Consider the following 25681-nt stretch of genomic DNA (forward strand, 5'->3'; position numbering starts at 1 on the left):
TCAGTTTACACCAACAATGACTGGGACATCAGCAAGATTTGACTGATCGCATGTATAGAGTTGTTTAATCTTCTGGATGGATCGTTTCCACCAATCTTCCCAACGCTGAACTGTCAGCAGCTGAGCTGTACTTTCTTCCTTGATCTGGGAAAACTGCTGCTCAAGTTTACATTTGTATTTCTGCATAAACAACAACAAGAAGAAAGTATAACATTGGTGGTGATGTAGATATAATTTTACTTTGACTAAATCCAGGTCCTGAGCCACTGTGTCAGAAGATTGCATACAGGCCACTTATTTTCTGCCTTTGACAACAGAACTATATGAACAATGAATTATTCACTGCCTTCTTTCTGTGTTCCTTTTAAAGACTTCTGAAATTAAATTATCAGCAATATTTAAATTTTGCTAAAATGCAAGTTCTTCATCTCACTTCCGTTAGCTCCTAAGATGAGAGAGCTGCCTTCTCTAGAGGAGAGAGAGGCAAATATGTATCTCAAGCACAAGACGCACTCTGGCTCTTGCCAGAACTTCCTATGTCACGAGTATGAACTGAACTATTACAAAGCTGCTACAAAGGTATTTCACCTAAATGGAAACTTGTAGACTACCACGAAAACTTCAAGGCACCTTTATTAAAGAGTCCATGTTCCAAAATATAAAATGCTGTATTTTTAACGCAACATATGTTGAGGAAAATATTTCTGTGGCATATATTTACTATATCACATCCTGAGGACAAACTTGGTTCACTCCAACACTGTAGTGTAAGCTGGTGCTTAGGTACCATAACTAGACACATAAAACGCTCACGCAAGTTTTGGTGGCATTTGCCATTGTTGACAGTGTATTTTACATTTCCATATTAATTTTTTTTTAATTAGTTCAGTTTATTGGCAGTATGATTACTTCTAGGACAGACGCATAAGCATTGACCATTTATTTCCAAATGATTTGATGTAACAATACTCTCCTAATCGCTGATCACTACTGTTTTGCATGCTATCGTCAGTGCGAGTCCAAGTCTCAGAGTTGTCTGGAATATGTTCATTCTTCTAGCAGACTTTGTGAAGAAAGAGGGATCGTTTCTATGGTGGAAACAATGATCTGTGATGGTTCGGGATGTAGGATAGGTATGAAGTATCTTACAGCCCTTCACCTTTTACGGAAAAATCAGCCTTTGTGATCTGAGGCTAGAGCTGTGAGGTGAGCGAAAGCAAGCTGTATTGAAATGGCACTGTGGCAGCAGCTACTTTTTGAACTGTGATGCTGCTGAAATGCAGAAGTGTCCTGACTGTCATGCCACCCATGCCTCTCTGCTGAAACAGTTCCCCATTGTAATGTATCTGAATGAGAGGGCTCCCTGAGAAACCAACTCTGCCTGCTTTTGACAACATCACAAAGAAACGGACATGAGAGAGAATTTCTCCACACGGTGCATATGGCTTTAAGATCTGAAAACACTGTGTATATTAAAGACTCATACATAGCTATAATTTTCTTCTTAAAAAACCAAATCCACAACAGTAGCAGCCCCGCTCACAGTCCCTTCCCACAGACCAACCTTATATACAGCATCTCTTGCTTCTACTGCTGCTACGTGGCCCAGTGTAGTTTTAGCTGTTGTAACTGATGCAGTTTCTCTGCAAAGAATATAGTCTGAGTTGTCTGTAAGAGTAGTCAGGGGTATTCCTGGCCAAGTCCTTTAGAGAAACCAAAGCAAACAAACAAGCCACATAAGAGGAAGTTAGAAAAGAGAGCAGATTATACAAATTTATGTTACTTGTACTTAAAGTGCTAAAGATTAAATGTTTTGTTTTTAATCTCCACAAAAGGATTACCCTAAAAACTACCTTATTCTATATTCTATAATATTCTATACCATCTTTTCTTTTAAAACTTCAGGATCTCTGCACAGTAAATAGAACTTGTATCTTCTGAGTGCAAATACACAGTATATTCATGGATTTGAAAGTTTTGAACTGATAAATAGTGGTTAGCAAATTGGTGTAGCAATAAAATTGGAATTGTATTGCTTTACAATACAATATGTAATTAACTTTTATTTATTTGGATCCATTGCTATTCTTTCTTTAAAATCATCACCCAGCCAAACTGCCCCATAACTAGTTAAATGACATTACTAATGATGAGCATAGTATTCAGCAGTTTCAACAAGTGCAGCAAAAATCTATGAAGACAGTGTCTGATACCAGTCTAGAGAAGAGAAATTACACAGAACAGTGTTCTATCACCTGCTCCCACGTTCAACTAACTGTTTAACTTCACAGATTTCTAGAGGAAGTCCAGCTTGTTTACGGCGGATTAAAGTGGATGTCTTCTCTCTTGGTATCTCAGTTTCTGGGAGATAACAGAACATAGACTCAGCAGCAACAAAACAATGACAGGAGTACCGCTGCTTTGAAGTAACCATATGCAGCTAGATGCTCTTCACTTTCAAGAAACAGCTTTGCATGCTTGATCATGCAAATCTTTCCATTTAAAGTATTATAGCAAGTCTCCTCTTCCTAGGCAAAGCCTGCTGCAATCCTTGAGAAGGAAGCAGAGGCCTGAACAAGCAATCGCTTCTTTACTTACTTGCTATTTGTACATCATCAATAGTGATACTTTCATCTAATTCCAGAAGCAGCTTTTCAGTGAAGGCAGCTAGTGCAGAAACAAAGTTCTGAGCACACTCAGCAGCACAGTCCTGTTGGGACATTGGAGACAAGTGAGAGAAATTCCTCTGATAACTTGATCGCCTCTCCTTTTAGTTTAGCTCCAAAAGAACTACGCAAGTATCCAACCTTGACATTTTGCAACAGCTGCAGATAACAGACATAAGGCTCTAAGTTGCGCATCAAAGGGTCTAAAAGTGCCTCTACAGTATTCTTGACATTACCTGATTACCTAAGGTAAAGTACAAAAAGCTGTAGAGTGTGGTGTATAGTTCCCCAGTAGTTGAATATTTGGGTTAAGCACCTTAAACCTGATAAAACCAGCTACCTGTAAATGCATCCTCCTGCCCAAATCAAAGGACAATTTGGAATTTGGGTACTTTGGGTGGACATGCTTTGGCCAGGTATTATCCTAAACCAGGGTATGTGTGTTTCTGTGTGTATAAGCAGAGCTAAGGAGGAGAAGGGAGATACTACTTTGGAACTGAAAACATATATACTCTGTAGACAGTATAGAATTTTGAGTATACTGAGAGAACTAAAGAAAGAGCTTTAATGCTGGGGAACTGACCTTCAATAACCCTAGAGGATGGAGCGGGAAAAGTATTTTGATTTCTGTATGTCTCCTGTAAAATAGTGTTTATTCCAGGTCTTAATCTTGTGTAGAAAAATGTCAATTATTTGCACTAACGAGATGCACACAGAAGAAACCCTTCCAGGCATCTATCATCTGCAAGTAAAATAACTAACCAGAGGATGTCACTATTACTCTAAATTTAGAATTATATCCAATAATTCTACCATCAAGAGATAAGTCATGTCTTCCTCAGTACGTTCTATGAATGATAAAACAGATCAGTTACTTGTGCAATAAATTATGCACGTGTACATGTGCATATACATTTATGTATATATTGATCTATTGCTGATAATACATGACTTAAAATTGAAAAGATATATGAACAGGATTGCCTAAAACTGAAAATATTTTCCAATTCACTTTTCATGGGGAGGAAAAATGTAGCCAAGATGTACTCTCCTTTCAAAATGTAACATTTAAGTTCCTATTAAGCAATGGCTTTACCATTACCTGCAGCATCTGTCTGTTGAGATGAATGCCATCAGCTTGGTCTTTTTGCCTCTTTATTTCCTCTTGGCACAAAGCATCCAGCTGAAGTAAGTTGTCTGGGTGTCCCAGAGAGGGATGTAACTGATTCTTGTGCACAGCCTTTAAGTAAATACATAAGAAAGAAATGCCTTCAATAAAGAATGTGCAATTGAGTCATAAAAAGGAAGAAGTAAAACCCACATGTTTTATATAAAATATTCAGAAAGACAAAGAAGATTTAGTGTATTCCTTGGCTGTCTAGAGATAAACCTTGCGGTGCAGTATATACCAAATGACCTATCTGCTGGGGAATGGGGCCTCTGATCTCACCTTGGGTTTTGTTTTCAACAAATAATAATCTCTCCTACCAAGTGGTAAACAAGATATTTTTAATATCTTTATATTTGTATTTTTTCCTGAATTTAACTTAATACTCAGAGGGACAAAATCTCAAGATACTACTCTGTAATATTTTCTGCATGATCTCCATTATGATTTTATTATCAGTTCTGATATTACTGGACAAGATATACCTCTTTTTTGAACGATAGTAAATAATGATATCTCATTATCCATGTGTCATAGTACCTACGAGTGCACCTATACAGTGTGAGCTGTATAGACATTCCCCAATGCCACAGCCCTTAAAGAGGTTACAATCTAAGTGTAAAATGACAGGCGGAGCTGTACAAGATGAGAGAAAGGCAGCCCAATGCTGGAAGCAGTGAGAGAAGGGACCAAGTTACTAGAAATACAAAGCTTCCAGTAGAACTACACAGACTAACTGCACAGAAACTAAACCTGTGGCTAGCTCAGCAACATGTGATTAAGCAAACAGTGAGATTAATAAAAAGAAAATGTTATCATTCTGATGCATTTAGCACTGCTTACACTAGAAGCATTCCAGTGATACATACCTTGACGCTCTCCCAACCTTCCAGCTGCTTATTGAAGTGGTGCCGAATCTGACCAGTGGAATAGCTGAGCTTCTGCTCATGTTCTTTTAAAAGACTATCAACAGCCAGCTGGGAGACATAAGGGAGCTCCTTCTCAAACAACTCCAATTGATCCTGAAATTCTTTTTGGAAAAGACAGGGTGTTTATGTGACACAGAATTATTCATTGCAAGGGAAAAAAAACACTCAGCTGAGTTGAACATACACTGAAGGGGTCAAACAACTGGGAATTTTCTCTAACAGAGATTCTGTCCCTGACATTCCTTTTTCTAGGTCCAATGCTTTGAGAAACACACACTTGCTAAAAGATGTGACCTTGTGCAGGTCTTTCAACTTAGTCAAGTGCCCTTCTGCCATGCTTTTTGTAGCTGATAATATATAAAAGAGAATATTGGCCCAATTTCCAGCAAAATCAACTGGTTTTTTTCCATGGAGTATGATAGATTAAGAAAGCTAAGTAATTTTCAATCACTGCAATTTTCAGTTTACATAACTGAAGAATTACATACACAAGAAATTAAAAGTCTTAACCGAATGAATTTACCTATAAGACAGGAATTGTAGTAAACATCTGTCTGACTTTGGTATGACAACAGATTCTGTTTGAGCACTTCTGCACAATGCTCAAATGTCTCTGGCAGGTCTTCAGGCATCGTGATCTGAGGTTTCTCTTTTTGGTAGAACTCCTTCAGGAGGTAACAATAAAACAGAAAAGTTGCTGATAACACATTCAAACAAGTCACATCTAGGCATATAACAGCAGCAGGGATGTAGAAGGCTATCAACCACCCTCTTATTTGAGATCAGTTTTCTTCCTCTGATTCTAAAATGTTTAGTTCATAGTTATAAAGAAACCTGTGATTAAAAATACACTGTGCCAAATACTACTTAAAAATTAGATGCACTGGTAAAGAAAGGAAAATTTTTGGGTAGCCATCCAAACATTGTAAAGAACCAAATTGGATGGCACAGCAGTAGACCTATGAAGGCAAAAGTGACTTAAGAGCACTGGGCTTTCTTACCTCAGCAAGGCAGAGCAAGCTGTTATTACCCGTCCAGAGAATATTCATAATAATCCCCTTAAAAGTACTGAAAACAAACAAAATAAAAAAAAAAAAAATTAAAAGGACAATCACACTGTGAAATGATTGCATTGGCACTGGTTTTCAACTATTTTGTTCAGGTTTATTTTAATACATTTTTCAGAGCATACGGAAACAAATATTCAGGATGCCTAAGAACCTTCACCATCATTAGTACAGATGCTCTTCAGAAGAAGCAAGGACTCTGAGCTGTTGTAAATGCTTACTGGAGAACACCACCTCGTCACTGGAATAAAAAACCAGCGCTGAAAACTTACCTTTACAGCTTCTAATGCATTTTTGATAAACCAAAAATATTTGAAGGTGAAACTGTTTACGGGAAGTCTTTTGAAACACAACATGAAACAAAATTCCCAACCGCTTGAAGATCTTAGGCATTAATAGTTTTGCGTGGCACATATGAAATATCTCAATTCTATATAGTACAACTTCACATATCAAGAAAAAATATGATAATTTTCTTAGAGAAGGAGATGGGGAACCATTTAAAAATCACCTCCTAAAGAGTTTGTTCCTTGTTTATTCATATAAATATAATGAGCACAAGAATGTAGTGTCTAAAATTCATTGATCTTCTTAGAGGTGAAAATGACTGAAAGATGGGCTATTTTACATTTTCCAGCCCATTTTGTGTAAATGTACAAAATGGGCTCTGATGAGGCCACCCTTTTCAGAAACTAAACAGAATAAAATGGACGGCTTTTATATCCACTATAATTATGCTGCAAAAAAGAACTGTTCTGCAAACACTTTGACCCATAAATATTAAGGTTAAATACCTCAAAATTCAATTGTTAACTCTATAGTTCCCAATTATAAATAAATAAATAGATATATAGATGGATAGGTAGGGGGTTTTTTTGCAGATTAACTATTTCTGCAAATACATGACTTACTCTGATTCTGGAGGCTTCTCTCCAAATCTCTGGAACCTCTCGTCACTGGGAACTGGTTTGTTGTATTTCTGTATCCTAGAGAGGCAAAACATTAATTTAAAACTATCCACAGGTATTTTCCTTCTCTGGCTGCTTATTTGAGCAGTCGGTCATACGATGGGCATGAAACTGAAGAAAAATTTGGAAAAATGTAACTCTAAACCTAGTATTATATGAAAATAATTTTTTGATGGAAGAAAATTCTCGGGATTCTCTCCTCAACGGCTTGTCAAAACTTTTCTGTTGTGTTTTCACTGTTACAGTAGCACATTTCGTCTATCTATGGACTAAGCTGAAGACATGCCACATAGATACCAGACCTGAAAATTAAGCCATATCGATTTAGATGTGCAGTTATTCTATATTTCAACAACTCCAAAATACAAAACAATGGCAGATGAAGAAGAAAAAGAATGTTTTTCAAGCTAAAATCTGAAAAAAAAATGCAGAGCTGATCATGAGGACATAAACTGGGAAGAGAACCCCAATGATAAGCATAGATGGAAAGAAGGCTAATACAAGTAAGCTTTAAAAATTTTTCAAAGAACAGGCAGTCGACAAAGTTTAGGTAAATTTCTGCATAGGAATGTTGTAAGTGGAATTCCTCCTTTCAGGGGTCTTACCTTCCTTTTGGCATCTTTTTGTTAAAAGGCGACTTCTTGGTGATCTGAGCTGCATGGCTGGAAGTAGCAGAGTTCTGAGGACCTTCATTAGATACATTTAAGTGAGAATTCTTCTTTGATGTGGGAAGAACTGCTTTATATTTAAAAGGAAAGATGAAGAACACTGTATAAATGCCAATCGAAGTCTTTTTTATATGGTTATATAATTTGTGTTCTCATTTCTGTAATGTTTCATTACAACATTAAGGGGACAAGTATAGGAACAATCGTTTCTGGCAGACAGAAGTAACCCAGCAGTGGCAACAGCAATAAAGGCTGTGCACTGGGGCATGAGCAATGGGAATGTCATAGAAAATACATGGCAGATGGGAGGTGATTTAAAACAACACTGAGGCAGGGAATAAGAAGGAGGATGAATGGGCCACAGTCTTGGCTGTGATGTGGAATGTGGAAGAGACAGAAGATATCTTTGGAATTGGCTGGGGGAGTCAAGCTCTGGAGAAGAGAGATGAAGAAATGGGAACACGAGGTGGGGAGCAGTTGGGGTTACCTCTGTACTCACCTTTTTGTGAATGATAATATGCTGTGAGAAGGATCCCTGATCTACATATTTTCATGACTTCTAATTTTTTTCTCTACCCCTTTTCCCTTTTGCTATCACAAATATGGGTACTCTTTATAAAAAAAATATGATCTCATTCTGCAGCTTTCATTGGTTAAGAACCAAAAATCATCATCTTATTGCAAAGTAAAGATGTCCAAGAAAAAAGCTGGGATGCACAACTCTATCAGAGCTCACATGTAAGCCACTGGCCTGGAACATGCTAGATGTGCTCAGTGATATGCTAGGAACTACAGTTTAGATGAATGTAAAAGAAATGCTGGCATACCTGCTCCTAATGAGTGTGAGTGATCACGTCTCTCCTGATTTAGGCCTGAAAATTTTCTGGATGGCTCAATTCTGAAACAAAAAAAGAGCTAAGCAGCTATTGAATACCTTGCTATTTTCTATTATACACTATATTATATAGAGAACTATGTAAGTTCTCTGTCTCTACCATGTGCTAAGTGCAGTTAAATTTCTGAGATAATATTTAACAGAGAGGATTACTTTTAGAACTGACAGTGTAAATATAAATACTTTCATGGGACTAACTAACTGTCTAACCAGAATTTTGGAATTTCTACGAGAAAAACTGCATTAAAATATTTATTTGTAAATCACACACTTGTCACACTGTTCATTTCACACTTTGTATGTTCATTCAATTATGTAGCATGTAATCACCTTTTAACTAAAGGCTACAGAAGACAAAAATTCAATACCTAACATTTATCATAATGCTATAAACTAGATGTCACTTCTTACTCACAACGGGGTATTTTTGGCTATTAGAAATCTTGCTCTTAAAAAGAAAGACTGATGTTAAAGCTAGACATCAGAAAGCATGTAGTAGTATTATCTATGAACAATATATTCAATAGTTCTGTATATACAAAGGTAAGCTACAAAATATGAATTCAGGAAAACCTTTATATGCTTCTGGAATACCATTTTAAAAAAATACTGTAGTGAAGCCCCTTGTAGTGTTATCGTGAGCCTCATGTAGAGAAGAGGTATATATAGCAAAGAAAATATAAATACAATGACAGAAAAATACCTTTAGGCAAACAAGTACTTACTCAAGTAAATTTTTGATAACACTTATGGATAAATCATCAACTGCAGACTTTCCCATTCTGCTTGGATTTAACAAAGGAAATTTGACAGGATCCAGCCCCATCACCATCACTTTGTTCTCATCTCTGAGAGACTCTGTTCGAATGGCAACAGCAATTGGACCTTGTAGTGTAACATCTGTAGCAAGAGGGGTAAAGTCCTCCTGAAATGGGAAGAAAAATGAAACCCTGTTGATTATAGTAGGCAATCAGTGAAAGCATTACATGCAGTTACTTATTACTAAAGCATATCTTCCAAACAAATGCTTTTTCTCTTCACAGGCTGAAAGTAAGTTTTTTGTAATTCTAGTAGTAATGTTGTTACAGCTATACAACTCTGAGACACTTTAAAGTAGTTAAGAGTATAATTCATTAGAAGTATTAATATTATAAGTAAGAGTATAATTAGTTATTAGTATAATTATACTCATAATTATCATAAGCAGTATTTAAGTATATACCCTTAAAACAATGATCCACTGTAGATTACAAAATAAAGACAGACTTTCCAGACAAGTAAGGGAAAAAAAAAAACCCACTTGGTAAAAAACATCTCTTCAGGATACATTTGATTTTTTTTTTTTAAATTATTTAAAGAAACCCATGAAATATGTATCTATGAATAGTGCTACACCTTGAAAATAAACTCTTGTGAGAGCAACTCATTACGATGCTGTGCATCTTTAACATTTAGTAAACTCAATGGTGACTGATTTACTCAGCCTCTTAAAAAAGCTGACATAATGCTACAATGTCTTGGAAAGCTTGGCATAATGCAGCATCTTTCTTCTTTTGCAAATTCAAAGCGCAGATTCTGAAAAAGCTTTAATACATATACATATAAAAATTCATTCAATATTAAATAATATAGAGAACTTAAATGCTATCTTACATTATCCTGTGGCCTTATTGCTTTTTCTAGCAAGCAGTCAAGATACTGGCTCCTCTTTTTCAGTTCTTTCAGCATGACTTTGGCAAAATCATACAATTCTTCTGAAGTTAAAGCCTGAAAGATATGATAATACAAATGGTATTTATTAACTAGCTATTTCGGAATTTTCAAATATGCTGACTGTTGCATACAACATCATTTGACTTTGTTCTGACACCATTTTATTTACACATACATGGACGCAATGAGATCATATAGAGGCTGAGGTTTTTGTTTGGCAAACAGGAAAACAGGTACACCTTTCTGCCCACCTCCCAAATGTGTATAAACATAGATCTACCTCCAAAATACTAGTTTATACATTATACAAACACACAGTGAATCAAATTAATACCAAGTCAAATTAAATACCATCTCGTGCTGATTAGAACTTACTTTATCTGCAGTAGGATGAGCACAAGCATCTATCTTCTGATGGAGCTTCTCCAGATAAGAGTTTAATGTCTCTGCCTGCAAATTGGAATTTGCTACCTAAAGCAGAAGCAGATATTGGTGAAGTGAAATCCCATTCACGGGATTTTCAGAGGCTTCACTTTGAAACCACTAGACTCACTGGTAAAAACACTTAATCACAGGTACTCAGAGGAGCAGCTGTAAACAATCATTCACCAAAGCAACACTTCATGTCCTTTACTGCACCACACAAAAATGCCGGTCTATTCAGATGTACACACTCAATGTGCTGCAAGGCCATAGAGTTCCAGCATAGCAGCAGCACTAATAAAAACATAGTTTTAGGCTGATAATGACAGAAAACAGGTTTTGAATGAATATAAAAAGTCACTTAATGTTTGTCCGCTCTGAATTCAGCCAAAATCTCTTCAATGGAATAAAAGAGAAATTATTATAATTCATTTAAACAAGGTTCTGATGTTTCTGTTTGTACCTCTGATTTGATTTGCACTTGTAGATTTGTCAAAAATCGTTGGATCTTCTCCATGAAGACTCGGCTCATAAAGAGATAATTGAAATTTGTTTCAGACTGGTTGATAAGTTCAGTAGCCTTTAAGAATGCCAGAAACAAGAGACAGAACTAATTAATTTTCACTTTTTAAAAATACAACTCAGCATTTCTATTTATTTTTTCCATCATGTAATTGCCACACAGAACAGTATTACAGTCCTAATCAGGGAGCAGGCTGACTATAAATCACATCAAATATGCCAATATAATACACAATTTGAAAGAACGAAGCTCTGCACACCTGCTCTAAGCAGCTCGATTCCATTTTCTCCATATCTGTCTTGATTAAATTTTCAAAAGAATCAATACGCTTACTTTCTTCCTGAAGACGCTTGCTGAAAGACTTGACCTCCTCAGGAGAAAAGTTACCTCCCACCAAAAATAATCTGAAAGCAACCAGCAAAGTAAAAGCAATTGGCTAGGAGTCTTCTTTTTCTCAAAGACTATTTTAGCTAAGCAGCCCTAAAACATAGATATCAACACAAATGTTATGAAAACAGTGTAATAATTGTGGCTTAACAAAATAAATTTAATTTTTTTGAATGGCAAACTAGATGAGTAACAAAATAATTTTACTGTTCTGCCTATGCAACAAATGCTGATGCCCAGAAATAGGTAACTATTTATAAACAACATTCCAATGAAATCTCCATACCTGCAAGCTTTGAGAAAATCCACATTTGAATCCCTTAATTTTCCTAAAGCTTCCTCCAGATAGTTCCGGTAACTCCTCAGGGAAACCTGGATCACTTCCAGATGATTTTGTAGCTCTGAGTGCAGACTGTTGCTGAAAGAAACTAACCTAACAGCAAGTAATACAAGAGAGAGAAAATAGAAAGAGGAGCGCATATTATGATTCAGAGACTGCTGCCTGTAAAGACAGGAACAAACTCTCAGAACTTAGGAGTGGTTTAGTATTCTGAAAGCAGCTCCCTGAACTGTGATTGTTTGGATGAACGCTCAGAAGAGAGCAGCAAGCAGTTGATGCTATTGAAGAGTATCTTTCAAAACCAATTAGTCAATTGCTGTGCAGGTTCAGTAAACTGGATAAAATCTAAAGAGATGAAATGTCTTTTCTACTTAAGACTGCCAGCACTTTGAAAATACATGAAAATTGTCATCCATTCAGTACTGATTTTAATTTCTTCACGAGAGATAAAGGAAACAAAAATTCTTTACATTTTGTTTGATGTTTCATGAAGCAATCTTCATTTAAGAGTAATGACATATAAAATAGATTCAGAATGTAAACCAGGAACATCTCAGACAGTAAACAGGAGTATTTCACTATGAAAATTCACAGCAGCAGCACCTGTGGCACGCTTACTTCTCAGTCATAGGAGCACCACGGAGGACAGACTCTATGTCACAGATTCGTGAATGTAAGGTTTTGCTGATGTTATTTTGCTGGTCACAAAATTTGAGAAATTCAGCTCTCTCCTTTTTCAGAGCCTCCACCACCCCTGCACAGTGGCATTCTAGATACTCTTTGTGAAGCATCAGTTCCACTGATAAGAAAAGAAATTGTACAATATGGTCATTATTCCCTGTTTACTGTGGACTATCACAACCCCCAGCCAACCTGTTGTCAGAAGCAGCAGTAAAATAAACGGAGCCAGATCTCAGAGTGGCTAAAACGTACAAATAAAATTCCATTTCTTTGATTTTTCTCCTGTATTTGATCTATATCCCTGGCAGCTCCTAATCCATTAAAATCCTTCCTCTCCTGTATTCAGAAGCCAAGCCTTGGCATTTAATTTCTCTCAACACTTGCTAATTATTTTTCTGCAACACTTTTAAAATTATTTTTTGTACATTGCAAACTCTTGTTAAATAATTTCAAGGAGAAAGAGGATTCACAAATATTGACAAAGAAGCTGAATGTTCTACATCTTTTACAATCAAGTCATTGATCAAGGCACTGCTGTTTTTTTTCCAAACATGACATAGCACAAACCAGTAAGAGCTATAGAAAAGAAACATCTTTTTTAAAAATACATGGGTAACATATTATACTAGGAATTAGTAGACTCTCAACTGCTTCCTATTGTCCTCTACTTCTGAGTCAACTGACGCTGAAACAGATTTTGGTCCACTTTTGATCATCTCTAAATGAAGACATGGAATGCTCAGTAAAAAAAAATGTCTGTACCAGCTCTAGCATTGTAGATACTTGTCTCTATATTCTCCTGCCTTTGTTGATGCAAGTGAAGACGCAGCTGAAGTTCTGAATTCAGCTCCTCTTTCTTGGCAGCTACAAAGACATGGGAGTTGGACAAGGACTCTGCAAACCATTTCTCCAAGTGTTCAAAAAAGCAGAGGCGAATCCTATGATTGAAAAAGAAATATTACAGTGAGGAACAGCAAGTAATAAATAAGAATTTATTAAATACATTAATTCTAAGATTTAAACTTCTCACTATAAGAAGATATGGTTTATTGTGGTTTAACCCAGCAGGCAGCTGAATGCCACACAGCCACTCGCTCACTCCCCACACCCTCTCAGTGGGATGAGGGAGAGAATCAGAAAAAAAATTAAACCCGTGGGTTAAGATAAAGACAGTTTAATAAAACAGCAGAGGAAAAGAATAATAATAATAATGGTAATAGAGTACACAGAATATACAAAACAAGTGGTGCACAATGCAGTTGCTCACTACCCACTGACTGATGCCCAGCCCATCACCAGCAGCGATCACTGCCCCCCTGGCCAACTCCCCCCAGTTTCTGTACTGAGCACGATGCCCTATGGTATAGAATAGCCCTTGGGCCAGTTGGGGTCAGCTGCCCTGGCTGTGCCCCCTCCCAGGTTCTCGTGCCCCTGGAAGAGCATGGGAAGCTCAGAAAGTCCTTGCCTCATCTAAGCACTACTGATTTTCTGGAATATGAATGTTCTGTAAGAGGTAAATGCTTGTGTGGTACTTTGAGAGCCACGGATGGAAAGCAATATAAAATTTTCTCTTATTTTTATCAATTTACAAAGAGGAATAGCATCAAAATAATTAGATAATTTTTGCAACTTTAGTCTAATGTTTCTTCCAAACAGCTGAAATTTGTCTATTACCTAAAGGGAAAGAAAGAACATAAACTGTTTCCTACTAACCGTTTCTTCAGCTCTACAAACATGGTTTCTTTGATAAGCACATATTTCATGTACAAAGGAAGCGATTCTTTTTCTTTGTATTTTGTAAAATAAGCCTCTGTGACATCAGTCTTGCCTGCCTCTTCAGCTCCAAGAACTGTGTAAGAGTTTCCACTAGAAATAGAAAAGGTCTCAACAGCAATTTCAGAGCTTTCTGCCTTGCTGCTGTTGTACATAGCCTAGGAAATAACAGGAAGTCATTATCTGTTACCTTTAAAGGTTTAGGCATAAAATCAACAGCACAGAATCCTAAGGATATTAAGAATAATGTTCTCCTTCTCAGTTTGGACAACGTTCATACAGAGAACATGCTTGCAAGTCTCAATAGGCAGAGTCATCAATGCTTTAAAAGATTTTTGTTATGATAATAAATTCACGTAACTGAAGACCTGAAAAACTAATACTTACCTACAAATACAGCTTAAATTATTCGCTACAGGTTAAGAATACTATGATGAAAGAAAGAAAAATATTTCCAAAAAAATTCTACACAAAGGGTTTTTGCAAGGGTAAAAGCAGTGCATAAGGAATGGTTGTAAACAGTTTTATACACTCTATTTCCCCATTAAAAGGATCTAAAGCCCTAATAGTTCAAAAATAAATGAAAACAATAAAGACTCCTGCGTGCTTTGTGTACAAAGTAAATCTAATCTACTTTAAGGAATTTAGACTCACCTCAGCAAAAAGAAGACTTCCTATTCATCATTATTTTGTGCAAGACTTCCTTCACTTTCAAATTTATTCTCTTGTTCACTTACCTGTGTAAAGCTTACCGTCTGTTCTGCATGCTCAGTTTCTTCACTTTCCTGAGGATTTCTCTCCCCATCTTCTTTTTCCTCTGTTTCTTCAGTTTCCTGCCCAAAGATCTCCTCATTCTCAGCTGTGTTTGTTTCTTCATTTTCTCGTTGACAACTGTCCGTCTTTTCCTCTCCTTCATTGTCTTGTACAATGCTCTCAGCTTGCTGCTCCACCAGACATCCAGCTTCTGAAGCCTTAACTACTTCTTCTAGGACACCAGTTAAAGCAGAGTTCTACTGGTCACAATCCAGAGAAATACAGATTGAAAAACAAGTAAGCAAAAATACCTGTTTGTACCATTGAGGTATTACCTTGATCTTGAAATGCGAAGTCTGTCTTTCCTTGCAAGTTCTAAAAGCAAGACAACAACAAAAACCCCCACTCAATTTAAAAATAAGGATTTGCTTGCTTATAAGAAATCCATATTCCTTCTCAAAATACATCTATTTCAATAAAATATGATAGTCTTGAATGGATCACTTACCTGCTAAAAAAGCTGTAACACTCAAATTGATTAACATAAATTTTATAACCTTGCAGCTTTCTGTTTAAAAAGCACATTAATTTGCTGAAATGCAGTTTGTAACAAGGACAGAGTTAAAAGTGTGGGACAGAGAAAGGTTTTGTGTTTCCCCCCCTCTATTTCTACCAGTTCAGTCCTATGGCCAAAACAACGCTTTAGTTTATATAATCTAAATTTTAAAGCTAATGTAAAATTTCCCCAAAGTCAACAATTAGTACACCAGTAAGTTTTTAAACCAGAAGCAGTTTGTTTTCTTTATACCTGTTTGAAGATTTCCTTTACATTAAAATATTGGCTGATGGATACACTGTAAGAAATCAATTCCTGCAAAATAGCTTCTGGGTAAGCCATTACTTTATCCATTAGAACTTGGTTGAATGTCTCATACCTGTCAAATTTAAGGACAGTGTTTAAGAGACATAAGTATGTATAGAAATAAAATGAAATATGACTACAATGTCTTTACATCCAAATCTAATTTTTCAACCAATCTCATAAGACTTCTAGGCTAAGCATTGTACTATATCTGTTTAGCCTAAATACAATCACATCCTGGCTTGTTAGTAGAGATTAGTTCATTACAAAGATAAAAATGCACAAAAGTTAAGGAATATTCACATTAAAGTATTTCAGATCTTTTATTTTGGATGGGAAACCATTCAAGACCTGTGCTTACAAAAGGAATATTAGAAGTGAGAGCTGAAATGACTGTCTTTACTCTTCTGTACCATGCTCAGCTGTGGCTGAAGCTTTTTTGGTTTATTTTCATTTTACTTGGAAATGAAAACTAATGGTTCAAGCAGAGTCTTGATTCGAGAAAAAACAACGTTCACACCTGTTTTCATTTACCTTTACTTTTTCTTCTATATAAAGAGAATTATGGGGAATTTATGTACCTGCTCCAATATTCAGATAGATTACATTCCATCTCTGCAACCTCTCACCGTACTCTCACTCACCTAAAAAAGTATGTTACCTTTGGGGTTTTTTAAATCATCCTAATGAATATAAAGAATACTGAATCAAGAGCTCTAAACACAATTACAGTGCGAGGTGTGTGTGTGTCTGTGTATGCCTCTCAGGTCCACATCTCTCTTCTAATATGCCTCCAATCTAACAGACAGAAAAGACCTTCTGGGTGTGAAAATATAACCGCTTCCTCTCTGGCTATGTAATCCTCAAGCCTTCTGATAAGATCTTCAGCAAGGAGAGTGGTATGTGCCAGTTTTTACGTGATTTTTAAAGATGCAAATGTCTGATTATGAGAAATGTAACAGAAAGATTACCAAAATACATACTTTGGCTATCTGAAAGCTCTTAGCAACTTCTAGTCCTTGTGACTGAAAGAGATCAAATCTGTGAGCATGGGTGATGGCACAGACCTACTTTCTGATCCCTGGGATTCAAGAATCTGAACTGCTACTTTTACCTTCTGAATAAATAATTATCCCATTGGCATGGATGACATGGTATAGTACATAATAATACTGACCTGGTGTATTTTTTCAATGATACCAGGCTTCCTTAGTCCTGCTTCTAAAATGTGGGTATTATTGGCTTTAACCTTGTTCAATACGGAAATTACTTTATTTTACATTCTTACATGAAGTAGCAAGCACTGTTTTTCCACACCTTCATACTACAGCATATACAAGTCCTAAGTAGTACAACAAACATCCAAATACACTTTACTTTTTAAGTTTGCACTACAAAACTCATACCTAGCTCTAATGTCATCTAAAGAAGAAAGGGCATTCTCCAAATAATTCTTCAGCTTTTCTTCAGAGCTCGCTGTTCTCATTTTACCCAAAATTATATCCAGATTAGCTTCCATCACCTAGGGCCACATAAAAAGAACCCAGGGAAAATGATTTAGTAATTACTAAAATGCTTAATAACTAAAATGCTTCATAACTATTTAAGATTCAAATAATTTAATGATGTGCATATATTCCTCACCAAGAAGGGAAGCTACCTTACCAAAACTTATCTACGATGAAGATCTTTTGCAGATAATGAATGTCTCTGACATTGCCACCCCAAGTTGCATGTTATACCCATAATATGAGATCCTGACATACAAACAAGGTTCTATATCTCCACAAGATCTTACGAGCAACAGAAACATGCAGCCACTTAATACATGAAATACAATCTTTATCACCATTGCCATAGGAAGAATAAGATATGACTGTACATTAGGTGCGAACCGAGCAGTTAGCAAAAAATGTACCTGACAGACTGAAACTACCCTGTAGAAATTCCAGTATAAGTGTCAAAGATTACATTTGAAATTTTACACCAGGTAAGTTGAATCCCAGAGGGTTCTCTGCATTAAGAAGTCCTTTCTTTACATCGTATCGCATCCTTGTGTTTATGTTTATACCTGTATTAAGTTATCCTGTTTCCATCTGCATTCATTTAATTTCTTCTGAAGTTCACCTTCCTGCTGGGACAGTTTGAGTTGATGGACATCCCAGAGACCCATGGCCTCCTGAAAATAGCTGTACAAGTCTCTACAATTCCGCTCATTCTGTTTAGCCAGCTCCTCAAAGTCTCCCTAAAGAAATACATTTAAGTGAACCAGTTACTATTAAACTGTTTGCTGGAAGGTGAAATGAATGAGGGGACAATCGACATGATAAAAGGCTGTCTGGAAGTACACTGCCCATATTCAACATGGCCTCTTCTACATGGAGAGCAAAAAATAGTACAAGTAAACTGGATAAGACTGTGGATTTTTGTTCTAGAAGTTGAGAGCATCAAAACTTCTGTTTATTCTTCCGGTACTGTAAAGCACAGAATCACCAAGTTCTGTGTATGCCCTGAAGTATCTGGCCACCTATCATTTTAGAAACAACAACCCAGCCATTTTCATCTACAGAATCATAAAAGATGGGATTAAAAGAAATTTGGGAGACGAGTTAAATCTATTCCTCTGCCTCCAGGTAGGATGGGCTATACCTAATTCATCCTTGACAACCCATTATAAATATAAACCAAACAATGACGAATTCTTCTCGAATCACACCAAACTTTTTTTTTTGGTGGGGCAGGTGTTCAGTCACAGTATGTGACTTAGTGTCTTTCTAACATGACATCAATAGCCTAAGGTGCGTATGGCAGTTCAGGCAGTAGCGCAGGAAGAACAGACTACTCCCAGAGAGTAACAAAAGTAAACGTAATAAACCTACATCCATATGCTCCAGTTCTTCTTCAAACTGACTTTTTAGTTTCTCAGTCAACAGAAGTAAGTCAGAATTCACAATTTCTTCAGCCTCTTTTTTTGTGCAAACATTCTGATTCAACAGGTTATTCTAAATGAAAGGAATGCTAAGTTATTGACGTGCACATAATATAAAAGCCACACAATATTTGTTAGAGAGCATGGCTAAATTTAGTGTTTCTTCTTTTCTTGTGAATGGGTAGAGAAAGATTCACACCCCTAGATCTCACATTCTGTTAGTAAAGAGTACAATTCTGTTTGGACACAAAGGGAGAAACTGAGGCAGAGAGGTAGAATTTCTTTCCCAAGATAGAACAGATTCAGCACAAAGGCTGGGGGTTCTGACCCTGTGTCCTCCACCTAAATGTGGGAGAGTACTCCACTCATTACTGGCATTTGTTACTGCTCTTACACGTTTCAAGTACAAATACCACATGCTATTGTGAATCAAAATGGACAGTAAGTTTTCTAACAGAATAAGAGAGAGGTTAAAAATTGTCACTTGTTATCTCAGTATTTGATGGATCCTCATACATGTATTACTGTGACAACACATTGTATACTGCTACCAGCAATCCTTCCAAGAATTCACAAAGCTACGATACTGACCTTGCATAACTGCACTTCTGCCAAACATTTTTGCTGGACCATCTCATACTGGACGCGTATTTTCATCACACACTGCACATTGTGAGTATCTGAAGGATATGGAAGAATGGACCATTGTAAAGGTTTCCGTATTTCACAGTGTGAAATAGAAACATGACAGAGGACCTGTGCTGAGTCTCAGCACAAGTAATAGATCCCAGTAGTGTCTTGTCTTCACACTTGTATGGCATATCAACCAATAAAATAAGGTATTTTAATACAAATCTTTTTATCATTATACTTAGAAGTAGTGAGTTATTTACAATCACTAGCAACTGCTTTGCTACTCTACAGGCTACAAACATTAAGACAGGATGTGCTCTGGAGAAAGAGAAGGTAGACACGCAGAGGGAAGGCACACTACAGGACTCAGAGAAAGGAAGCATCTCAAATACTTCCCCTCTCATTCTCCAAGAGGTAAAAAGGAGTATTTTTGTATGATTGAGAACTGATCTGCATTAAAATTAACCTTCTATTTTCCCCAGATTAACTCTAACCGAGTCAGTTCCTGCTAGATCTCACTGTGCAAAAAATACTTGTGCTGGCAAAAGGGAGGTTATGCAACAGACAGCTTGTTTTGGTCATATTGCTAGCTCAAAGCAACCTAGAAGGTACATAGAAACACAGGGAACAAAGAATATAGCAAACATATACTTTGAAACCAACCGACTGGCTCATTACTGCCTGGAAGAAAGAAAGAATTCCTTGAATTCTGGACTGTCTTTATGATTTCCCAACTTACCTATACTTTTGTTTAAATTCACCAAAGATCTGTACCATTCATCTATCTCAGCTTTTGTGTGTGCTGGAGGCAACAAATCACTATCAAAATAGGAAACAAGAATCAGGTGTCTTCAAATATAATCCAGTCAGTTCTTAAAGGATAAAATTATGAATCAGTGTAACCATACTACTATGCTTTATTTTATTTACCGCTGTATCAGCAATGAAAATAAAACAAGATGACTGCTGTTTTTCAAGGCTGCTGTTTACTGACAAGGAACTAACTGTCATCTATCTTGTTGCTACATACATTGTAAAAGAAAAACTGTAAATATGGTAACTCACTGCACCCAAACCATCTTCTTGTTGTCAGGATGGACATTCAAACATAGCAGTGTTAGATTTCTATCATGACTCCTTTCTTAATTTGTTATACAGATTAAACTCCCCCACAGAAATAATGCCTTGACAAGATCACCAATTTTTACTTATCTACCCATCCTTGTCTGCCCCTTTCTACTATGTCTCAAATGTTAGTAAGGTTTACTTTCGGGTTTCTGCATTTCCAGCCCTTGATCACCCCCTACTTAGTGTAACTGGTGCAGTGAAAACCAAAAATGCATTTTTTCCATGAAAAAGAGCTTTACAAAAGAAGTTTAGACCCTGCCTTACTGCTGTGTTGTACAATCGCACATTGAAAGGGAGCCAAGTGCATTTGGTAGGCAAGTCCCTCATTAACTCTGGAAAGAATTCTATTTTCCTTTGTTCCTGTTCTCTCTTTTGTCATACCAAATGTGCTGCAAAAGCTCCAGTCTCCTTTCACTAAGTGAAATCTGATCCGTTATCATATTTTCCATTTCAGTTTTCACAGTTGGGGGATTCTGTATTTCTTCATTTGCCATAAATTCTCTGTAGGATGGAAGAATACATTGAAGTAAGTATCTGGGAAAATTTCGTGTTTGAAATACAAATACAAAATACGTTTTATACATACCAGGTAAAAAAAGAATGCCAGGTTCTTTTAGCTTTTTATTTTTATAATGGAAAAATGGTAAAATACTACTGTTTATAGAAAACAGAAGTGGACACTAGTCACTGTGTTATTCATACTCCAAAATATAATTGCAAAATTTCTGACCTGAAACCGTTAACTAGGTTGTTCTTATGGATGAGCTTCCAGTCCTTGACTCTATCTTGCCATTTCAATCGATGTGATAATTCCCCCTTCATCTCTGATTTCATTAGATTAAAGAACAGCTTGGCAATTGCCCTCTGATTAGCCAACAGTGCTCTGTTAATCATCTGCGTATTAAAAAGTAAAATAGGGAATAAAAGCAGCATATAACATGCAAAAAAAAAAATAATTGCCTGTTCTATGTAAAACAAGGGAAAAAGAATACAAATGATAAAGAATATCCTGCAAAATAGAAAACTGTCCTATATTGCAGTGCCTGATAGGTAGAAATAATGAATATCAGTTGGAAAAAAAGACATACTGGGAATATTCAGATTGCTATCTTCTCACAGGTAAAACAGACACTCAGTATGAAAGATTTACCATGGCCTCATCATTCATGAACCTGTAAACGTCAGCTGACAAGAAGAAGGAAATTTCCTCCAGTATCACAGTATACTTCCTCAGTACATCTGTTATCTGTGCAATACAAGAATAAAGAAAAAAAAAAAAAATCTGTATAACTCAAATGTCAGTTTCCCAAGTTAAGCAATGAACAAGACATTTTTTGCCATTAAAATAATTTAAATTGGCTGATAGACAGATTGAGAAGTGAATCTTAAAACAGCGATCTTAAATACTGATTTTTTTAACCATTCATAAAAATAATAACTAAAACATTCCAACGTGTTACTACTCAACTGATTTCTCTTTAATATCTGTGATAATTGACTGCACTGCAGACAGGCTACAATCTGAATTTAAAAATCAAACCGACTTCCTTTCAAATATCTGTAGCGGTTGTTTTAAGCGGACATGAAATTTAAGCGAACGTGGTCACCTCTGGTATTTTTCATAACTAATCAAACAGAGCAGTTACTGGTAATACTGTTCATCACGTCTGCATTACAAAGAGAGGACAAACTGACACAGGTATAACAGACAGCTTTTGTTTGCCTACAAGGGTAAAGCAGCGAGGTCTTCCTTATGGACTGTCCATTTATTTATCCAAACATTTATGGCGATGTCCAATGACTTTTACAGGTCAGGCTGAAATCTACATAACTGTAGCACATCTGCTGCTGACGCCCAGCCTTCCCAAACTAAAATTAGCTAAGGCACATCTGTGCACATTCTCAGCTGCAGAATAGGTACGGACCAACAAAATAACGTTAGACCTGTTGACAGTTTGACCTAAATAACCCGCAGAAAAATAAAAGCAGCTCACATCGTCCTTGCATCTTTACTACAGGTTATTGTGGAAGAAACAAACACCTTGTAACTGGAAAAGAAATATCTGCTCCTGATTGCGTGGGTATAAAATGAGAGAATGATCTATTGGTGAAAAGACAGTAGTCACCTACACAAGGGAACCCCTGGCAGCCCTCTCACTCCTGTGGAAATAAGCTACTCTCTGCTCTGCATCCAGCATTATGAGGAAGCAATAATCTTATGCTTAATTAACAGCTATGAAAACTACAGCTCACTTTATCAGCTCGACGCCATTCAACCTTTTGTAAGGATTCATCCATTTCCCTAATCCACTTCTTTCTGGTCAAGGACTCCTGATGGATGATGTTCCACAGTTCTTCCAAACCCTGCAAGAATGATTTACTCACAATCCCACTGAAAAGTAAATATCAAAAAAAACCCCAACTCAACCAACCAATGACAAAGAAAAACAAACAAACCCCCAAACCAAAAAACCATTTATATCTCAAAAGTACAGCAAGACAGAAGAAGCTGTGTTACACAGACCAGGTGCAAATAACTGAAGGTGAGACAATGGCATGAAGCTGCCTTACTTCAGCCGAGAAACCTTCCAGAGTAGCGTCAAACTCAATCTTTTTAAACAGAAGTTCAATTTTTCTATCAGATTCCATCAGTTTTGTCAGAAGGAATTTTCCAGGCTCCAAAACAAAGGGTTCCATCTCCTAAGAAGGTAAGGAAGTCAGTCAGATCTTTTGAATATTAGGCCCTGACCTTAGCACAGTACTCCAGACTACCCGGATTACAAAATCCAGTTTTACCCTGGCAATGCAGGCAAGCTCATGATACATCGAGGTTAGTGCTTCATCATGACGGCCTCGCCGGCGTTCTGACAGGCGTTCCAAGATATTACTCCTCGTTTCCTCAGGAACTGCCAAGGAAGAAATAAGGATGATGTAGCTTGGAACAGCAGAACACATAACGCGTGCACAACGAATCACTAAATCCACACTCTGACCTCTGTAGTTTGTGCAGCTGTTACAGTGTGTGACAGCTTTCCACGGGAAGGGAAATCTGTGCAAATGTACGTTAGAAATAGTAAAGCATATTTTAAAGTTTCCTTTGATTTTTTAAATTTGTGATTTTCAGAAGGATAAAAGCATGGAAGCGATGAATTAAGTTCAGGTATGACACAAAAAATTGCAACTTCCAAGAATGAGATCTGCTGACATCATAACTGGCATTTACCACCTAACACAAACGTTGATTGACAATTTTACAACCATTTTTTCTATGAGTAGACTCTTCAAAATTACTTACAAATCATCAAACATGTCAGGTCATTTCTGAGCTTGATTTTATACTTTGTTCAGCAAAAACCATTATATGCGTGGTGGCTCCTAACAACACAAATTAAAGTATCTGACATTAAGGGAAATAAATTTTACCAACAAAATCAGGTAGGGACCCGACTTCCTCAGCTGCATTTGCAACAACACTTTTCCACGTCTTTTGAAATGTTGTAGCTTTGCTGAAACAGAAAGAGAATAAAGCTATGATTTGTACTAAATATGTAAGAGTAGGGATCTGCAATCAGTGTAATGAATTTAATTGGCAAAAAGTAACATTTAAGTGCACATAGGCATCATTCTAACTTCAAAGTATGTGGTTTAAGGAATTAATGTTGCTTCTTCTGAGATTAATTGGACTGAGTAATTATGTATCCTGGGTTGATGACCATCTCAAATCTGCTATGATGGCGTAAAAAGCAATAAATGCTAGATTTAACACATGTAAACTATGAAGACATATTTACTATCTCTAAAAGGTATACAGTCTGTGAACTGTTAAGTAAGAACTAGCTAGAAATGTGGAAATACACTTGAATAAGGGTGTCATTATTCAGCAGAAGAGTTAGGGTGAAAAGGATGGACGCACCAATTTATTTTCTCGCTCATTACATAATCATTACTGCATCACTGTGTAAACCATTAACACAGTTTATAGTTCAAAAACATGTATCAGACTTTGCAAATATCAGCCTGCTATTCTGCACTTTAACGGGCAGCAGCTCATTACACTCAATTTACATCTGGCAAGGAGACAGTCTGTTACAAGTTGCTAGTGCTGTGACCAAGAACTCAGGAGTGTTTAGCTCCCAGTGCAAACCTTACAGCTTCATACCCGTAGTCATGAACATATAATTGGGGTATTTATGCTTCTGTTCTCTACCTGTCCGATGGTGGCTTTTCTGTGGAGTCACTGTAAGGCGTTCTTTCAACACACTTGTGCTGGTAACACAGCAGTAGCCTGGCATCAGTAGGAATTTCCGACTCCCTAACCAAAGCGAGCCTTTCGTTCTTTATAGAAAACCTAGTCTTGTTCCTTACTTTATCCAAAGAACGTACTAAGCGAACCTTCAAAGAACCATAATCAAAACGGTTAGAATTCTTACCAGCCTACTGAACAGAGAATGATAACAAAATAAATTTGATAAAAACAGTAAGGGGAAGGCGGCAGTAGAGAAAGGTAAAATAATTAATACTACTTGGCAGATGCATAACAATTTTCACCCAAGACTATTTTCAAAACAGGGGAAAAAAGCTCACTCTCCTCAGAGAGGAAAACTGAAGCAAACCAGATTGTGTGCCTAGCTTAGGGTTACACGGGAGGTCAACAGCAGAGCAAGAAATGCCTGAATCTGGCTTACCATGCCTATTAATTTATCTTTTACTGCTGTGTTCTAAGGATTCTGCCTTCAGCCAATGTGTCCTGATACGCAATCAGACACAGGAACACCCGCAGATGCATTATAAAGCATATGCTGAAGATAACACAATTATTTTCTACTAAACCAGAAAGGTTGAGACTGACCTCTGGTTTGAGGGCGGCACTTTAACAACCAGCAGGCAACTGACCAACATAATTAACTCATTTGGCTTTTACCCACTACTTTTTTTTCTTTTTTACCTCATCTTCAAAGATCTGTTTGTAGACTTCCCGGCTGGGAGCGAGGCGCACAGCCCCCGCCGGCTGCATGCGGCCCAGCACAGCCGACTTCAGGCCTAGCTCCAGAACCGCGATTTACAAGGCCAGGGGAGAGAAAACAGCTCCGTTTTAAAAACTTCTCCCCAGGGCGAAGCTGCACCCCTCCCGCACGGCTTCCGCTGCCCGCCAAGGCCGCTGGAGGCGAAGCGTTC

At 37.0% G+C, this 25681-nt stretch overlaps 1 protein-coding gene across 1 annotated transcript; it reads right to left on the reverse strand.

The window, feature by feature from the left end:
• On the reverse strand, positions 1 to 25520 carry CCDC180 (coiled-coil domain containing 180). Its single transcript, XM_035897640.1, has 37 exons — positions 25452 to 25520; positions 24714 to 24898; positions 23930 to 24012; positions 23303 to 23412; positions 23078 to 23206; positions 22760 to 22870; positions 21657 to 21752; positions 21237 to 21400; positions 20888 to 21007; positions 20118 to 20197; positions 19337 to 19425; positions 18696 to 18818; positions 17888 to 18061; positions 17223 to 17338; positions 15763 to 15889; positions 15290 to 15329; positions 14954 to 15183; positions 14142 to 14359; positions 13191 to 13366; positions 12366 to 12546; positions 11694 to 11840; positions 11280 to 11424; positions 10961 to 11077; positions 10450 to 10545; positions 10017 to 10128; positions 9087 to 9294; positions 8294 to 8364; positions 7404 to 7536; positions 6742 to 6816; positions 5765 to 5831; positions 5287 to 5428; positions 4704 to 4864; positions 3769 to 3906; positions 2599 to 2710; positions 2256 to 2361; positions 1565 to 1703; positions 1 to 180 (listed from the first exon to the last, which is right to left on the reverse strand). Exons 1-37 carry the CDS (start codon positions 25518 to 25520, stop codon positions 1 to 3), a joined length of 4770 nt encoding a protein of 1589 aa, XP_035753533.1.
• Positions 25521 to 25681: the final 161 nt, after the last annotated feature.

Source organism: Egretta garzetta, unplaced genomic scaffold (assembly GCF_000687185.1).
Source record: "Egretta garzetta isolate BGI_Z169 unplaced genomic scaffold, ASM68718v1 scaffold417, whole genome shotgun sequence".
Lineage (NCBI taxonomy): Eukaryota > Metazoa > Chordata > Aves > Pelecaniformes > Ardeidae > Egretta > Egretta garzetta.